The sequence below is a fragment of the Heliconius melpomene genome, chromosome 17 (genome assembly GCF_056956725.1).
Source record: "Heliconius melpomene rosina isolate 202511_hmr_F chromosome 17, ASM5695672v1, whole genome shotgun sequence".
Lineage (NCBI taxonomy): Eukaryota > Metazoa > Arthropoda > Insecta > Lepidoptera > Nymphalidae > Heliconius > Heliconius melpomene.
Window position 1 is genome coordinate 7,388,655 of NC_140405.1, and position 5,968 is coordinate 7,394,622.

The 5,968-nt window shown below is 34.1% G+C and overlaps 2 protein-coding genes across 2 annotated transcripts; both read right to left on the minus strand.

Annotated features, from left to right (window-relative positions):
* Window positions 1–1,005: 1,005 nt before the first annotated feature.
* On the minus strand, window positions 1,006–2,393 carry LOC146530086 (SUN domain-containing protein 3-like). The gene is made up of 4 exons (XM_085200036.1): window positions 2,208–2,393; window positions 1,905–2,060; window positions 1,378–1,664; window positions 1,006–1,297 (listed from the first exon to the last, which is right to left on the minus strand). Exons 1-4 carry the CDS (start codon window positions 2,391–2,393, stop codon window positions 1,006–1,008), a joined length of 921 nt encoding a protein of 306 aa, XP_085056162.1.
* A 306-nt stretch (window positions 2,394–2,699) lies between these two features.
* On the minus strand, window positions 2,700–5,598 carry eIF3m (eukaryotic translation initiation factor 3 subunit m). The gene is made up of 7 exons (XM_085201287.1): window positions 5,431–5,598; window positions 5,029–5,208; window positions 4,856–4,950; window positions 4,338–4,553; window positions 3,866–4,131; window positions 3,518–3,661; window positions 2,700–2,956 (listed from the first exon to the last, which is right to left on the minus strand). Exons 1-7 carry the CDS (start codon window positions 5,473–5,475, stop codon window positions 2,745–2,747), a joined length of 1,158 nt encoding a protein of 385 aa, XP_085057413.1. The 5' UTR covers window positions 5,476–5,598; the 3' UTR covers window positions 2,700–2,744.
* Window positions 5,599–5,968: the final 370 nt, after the last annotated feature.

The window sequence follows — 5,968 nt, forward strand, 5'->3', positions numbered from 1 at the left end:
TCGAGGTGTAGGTTACATTACATGGGATTTTTGATCACGCTGTATCCCTCACATAGCAGAATAGGTAGAGAGAACCTGGGGACCTACTGTTCCCAATTAAGACACTCCGTTCCCATTTAAGACACTTCTGTTTAATACGACACACCGCTGTACTTTGCCTCGTTATCACAGTAAAGAAAATGTAAATTTAAATACTTGGAATCAAAGCCACAACTGTCGCGCTTACAAGGGTACCTACTAGGTACTAATTAAAAATGTCTTTAAATAGAAGAAAAGTTGAAAAGTTACTTATATGTCGTCGCAAAATACAGATTATATGTAAAGAAAACGTGTAAAAAAAAATTTAAAGTTTCTGCGATATGGCAAAAACAAGGTAAGAAGAGATGTTTTTTGCTATTCAACCATAGCATTATTTATTTACTTAGCGATATATTATCCTTTCACATGTCCATGTCCATGGTGCAACGCGGCGTACAAAGCGGGGCCCGATGGTCAACCCATTAGCTCGGCCGCGCCGCGGGGGCTCATGATCACTTTGCTGATGTTAATTTATGTGCTTTGTTGCTTTGTAGAACAACAATAGACACATTTTATAGCATTCGGCTGCCGGACACCCAGATTAACATCTATCCTCAGGGTTGGGCTTTCTCTCGTTTTGTGCAAGGCACAATGCAGTGGTACTGAACGGGGCACCTGGCATTAATGCATCTAATATGACGGCGATGGAAAAGAAACACATAAAAGAAGCATTATGTAGGTGTACAAGATTCTTACGAAACACGTGCATGTATATTTATATGCAATATTCCACAATCATTATCAACTAATATGTAAATACTAATATAAAATTGTCTGTACTTAAAATATTTAATATTAGAATAGCTGTGTAGGTATATCTGAAATTATATCATTCTAAAATATAGATTAATTTAAAACGACAATTCCATCTATTAAACTACATAATTATTTATATTAATAAGGCACGTACATACATGTTATAAATATTCACTCATTTTCAATAAATAATTCATCGTCTTTTGGGGCACGCAAATTTGCCCCCACAAGCTCACCGTGGACTCTTATCCGATATACACACGTATACACCGTGTGTCCCCAATTAGAGTGTATTTTAAAGCGAACTAAGTTGAAACCTTTATGCGAGGGATTCAATATTTCAAAATATTGAATGGGCTTTCCATCTTTTTCATACTCAAAGGTGCCAAAATCGTGTGGGTAGGGATCGCCACGGTACTCCAGGCCTTCAACTTGAAACAGACGTGGCGCCGAGGATATTTCTCTAAGAAACAAATTTTCATGCAATACTAATTATCGACTGATAGCTGAAATACAATTTTAACTAACTATTTATATTACTACCTAGTAGGTGAGATGTGCGGTGCAATATGCTCCAAGCTAATACCGCTCACATTTACTGTCCCCAGTAGCCTTATCGTCGCCTCTCCTCTGGACCCTTTAAAAGCCCAGCATTCTCCGGGTAAAGTTCCTGGTCGAATGATGGCACTAGCACCAGGACATTCTCGGCAAAGTAGAGATGTGACTACATGGACCATCCACGTTACTGGTGACTCATAGATGAAATGTTCCATTGTATCTCCAGTGTCAACGACGCGGGCACCAGCAGTTTCTAATGCGTAATCTGCCACCTACAATTGAAGTTTAGTATGTCTAAAAAAATTACAAAGTAGGTAATATTTGTAGTTAATTTCATACTAAACGTAGGTAGGTATATATGCTCTCAAATTAAATTTGGCAACTTTTATAAATTGTATTTCCTGTTGAAACTACTATCCTGAAATTGGTACGGAAGCTGAGTTTTTGTAAACTATTAAGCAAAATACAATTTCTAGGTAAATTCATATAGCACATAATATTAGACACATTACCTGTCGATCATAATCACGGGCATCAACTAAATGGCTGTTCATTCGACGAGCGGGTTCTAGGGCATCCTTGGCCCTCCCGGCGGCCGTCGCTACTGCGGGTAACGCTGACGACAAACGTTCCATCTCACCTTGAAGCTTTTCATGCTTACGATTAATCTAATAAGATAATATAATTACCCTAATAATATAATTTCTTAAAGGAATTCTATAATGCATTATTTTTTATTCTAACATCTATATATTTATTTTTATTTTCGAAAGCAATAGTTATGTTATTTAAATAGAGTATAACAAACAATCAACCTCTGATAGACCACGAGTAAGTTGCATCACTACATGTTTAACGTCCGAAAAGTCTCCTTCTAATGAATCTTGCTGTCCCCACAAATATGAATACACTTGAAGCCCCAGCAATAGAAACAATGTGACGCAAACAAATGGTCTAAATACGTTACTAAGACATCCATCGTGTTCGGGGTCGTAATCCATATACGTTGATTTAGTGAATTCTACTTTCTTATTTATAAATATGACAGTAAATTGAATTGATTTTATATTACTGTCACTGTTTATTCTTTAAGCTCTAAATACCTGAATAGTTTTTATGCTGATAGCAGCACAGCAATAATATACCAATCTATCAAATATTGGTCATATTACCAATTTACCCGATAACTTGTAAACGTTCATGATAAGCATGATTCAAAATTCGACTTCAAAATTACTTATTTCATCCAAATTACCATATGCAAATGAACAATCCCATTAGCAGTACAAAGAAATAAAATCCAAAACACATGTGACCGACATTATTTATTATCAAAATTACTATACAAAAAATCAAGGTTTCTGTTGCTTATTGTACTCAATCTGCGCCGCGGCGACCGACTTCATGGAGTCCTGCGCGTGGTGCACGTTGGCGCGCCACGCCAGCAGCACGTCGCGCAGCTGCTGCCACTGCGCGCGCCCGAACGTGCGGTGCATGGTGCTGGACACGCGGACCGAGCGCGACGCCTGGTCCATGCGCGCGCGGACTAGGCGGGTCTTCAGTACTGGGGGTTCAAATGGTCTCAAGTATGTTTAAAGTAATTTATGTATTATATAAATTTTGAAGTCGTCGTGGCGCAGCAGCGCGGCCTATCTATTCGCAAGCGCGTCGGATGTGGGTTTTATTCCCACTCAGAATTATTTATTTGGACTTCTGAACTACAATAAAGTAGCTTAAAAATGTGTCTACAAATTGAATATGGCTTGTCAAGTCATACACAAAACAAAAATTCTAAACATAAAAATTTGAATGTAGTGTAACACAAACTCACACTTTTTAAATGTTAAAGTATTTAATAAATAGCATCTACTGTTGCCAAATGATTATTCTTAAGAATAATCCATGGATAGCGAAAATTTGTAAAAAATCTCACAGAGGTGCTGTAAAAAAAAATAAGGTGTAATAAATAGAAAAATATAAAAGGATTTCCTTAATAAGAATGTATGGCTTAATGTAGCAAAATTGTTTGGATGGTTTCCAAGAGACACAAGTTGAAGTTTTGCTACATAACTTTTCTTAATACTTGAAAGTTAATATTTGAAAGCTACTAAAATAACTTAATTACCTTCTATGATGAATGCTTCTACATTCTTTTCTTCTATTTGCAGTTCAGAAACAATATCATCAAAGGATATTTCAGGATTAGACTCTGCCATCTGCATGAACGAGAGTATCCTCATCTTTTTTACATTTTGTTCATGATTTAGACCTGTAATTTAAGAAAATAGAAATAAAAAAATATGAGAAATAGAAAAATATGAAAGCTTTCTTACTGTGAACAAGATAGTTATGGGTTCAAACCAGTTTCTGAAATTTGAAAGATCAATCAAACAAATAATATACATACATATATATTGATATCTATAGATTCTACCATTTTAATAATTTAGTATGTATACAATATAATAAATACCTTGAGAATGAACAAATTCCTTGTGATTTTTGTAAAATGCCTGATAACTTGACAATTTCTCTGATACAAATATAGTTAATAAATCATGAATAAGTTCTCCTTCTAAGAAACGAACAGGTTTGAGGGCTAAAAGTGGATCCAGTAAGAATGAATTAGGATCCGCTAATGCAGTCACTATGCATTTTATAGCATCTTCTCTTGCATATGAAGCATTTTCATCTGTGTATGTGCCAAGCAATTCAATCATTACCTTTGATGCTAATTCACTGAAATGATATTTTTTTTTAATTATTATTAGTAATTACTAACAAATAGCAACCCAATAGGGTATTTTAATCTCTCAGATAATATCAGTTACAATTAATAAGATAACAATATTAACTTTTAATTCATATCAATGTTTACAATTTTTTTATCTTAAACATGTGTAATAACAGCCACTACAACTTTTTATACAATATATATACCATACCTGTTTTGGTCTTTCAATACTGAGTGAAGCAGTCTGTACAATTTCTGCATTTGTTCATTTGAGGGTGGACAGCTAGCAAATTCACGTCTCAATTGGTCCACACTCTTAAAAACTTCTCCAACTGAACCCACTCTGGCTGCTAGCTCTATTACATGATAGTACACATGGTACCTCAGAGGTGAATTAGCTTCCAAATTATTATAAAGTCTCCATAACCTACAAACATAGAATTAGAATTAAACTTTACTCTTATATATAAACCCTTTTTTATTGAAATTACCTGCATGAATTATGACTTAAAATTAGATTATATAGAATTCGAGGAATGAGTTACTTTCATTTCCTCAGTTTGGAAGCTAAAGCATGTTGATGTGACTAACCACTCAACACATGCAATGTCTCAATTTGGCAAAGAAAGATAATAATGTCTTAACACTAGGTTCACTCTACCTACCCTACTGCTATATAGAGGATTAAACATGAAGCTGCAAAGAAAAGATAGCAAAAATAAATCTTACGATTGAAGTGACACCATGCCAAGTTTAGGTCCTGGTGCTTTACCTAATCTCTGGCTGAAAGCAAGGATTAAGTTTTCACCTCTCTCTAAAGGTATCTGTAAAACAAATTATTATTTATTAACTAAATTATTAAAATATTTTTGCATAAATAAATATCTTAATGTCATACATACAGAAACCATTATTGAGACAATACTGTTGAGAATTGCTTCAACATCTGCTTCATTGTTTTCTTTGAAGCAAACATCACATACTCCAATAATTTTATGTAAATCATCCTCAATACCTTTTGGGGATTTCTCTTCTGATATTTCAGCGCCCAGACTCTTGAAATATCTTCGCAATTCTTGAGCCTTAAGCAAAAATATAGTAGTGTGAAAAGATACAAGTACGTAAATGTAGAATAATGTTTTCATTACATCAAATAATTACTAATAACATAAAAATAATTATGATTAAGAAGAGTAAACTGTAAAATATTGGCTTCTGTCGTAAACAACAGGAATATAATTAAATATATGATACATGTATCTACAAACATAACCAATATTCAGGTTATGTTCACGTGAACTTACTTGATCCTCAAGGGATATATCCATAAATACAGCAGGGCCCTGCATTATTGTTTATTTATGTACACGATATATAAGAAAAACAAAATCAATTTAGTCTTTATACACAAAATGTGTCTCAAAAATACGTGTACCCCAGAGGTAATTTAGAAATGACAGATGACAACTCAAGTCAAGAGTCTGCTCCGTTTCTCATTTTATGGCTTTTAGGCGTGCAATTTGAGCATAGTTTTCTTAGCGCCAAAGTCACGTAGAATAGAGATGAGATGATTGAGATTGGTCAGAACTTAGAAGGGATTAGCAAATCGTTGTCAATCTATGGTAAAAAGTAAAATCTGGACAGTGTCGTAATCTATAATACCGTACCATATGGCACCGTACCGTAGCTTATTACTATTACTTAGTTTTTTTAGCTTTAAAATATATTAAATTATAAGAAAATATAATTAACAATCGAAAAAGAATTCCTTTAAATATAATATCATTATGCTCAATTATTAACTGCTAATTATTAAATATCTGTGATAGTGGTGATATTGTT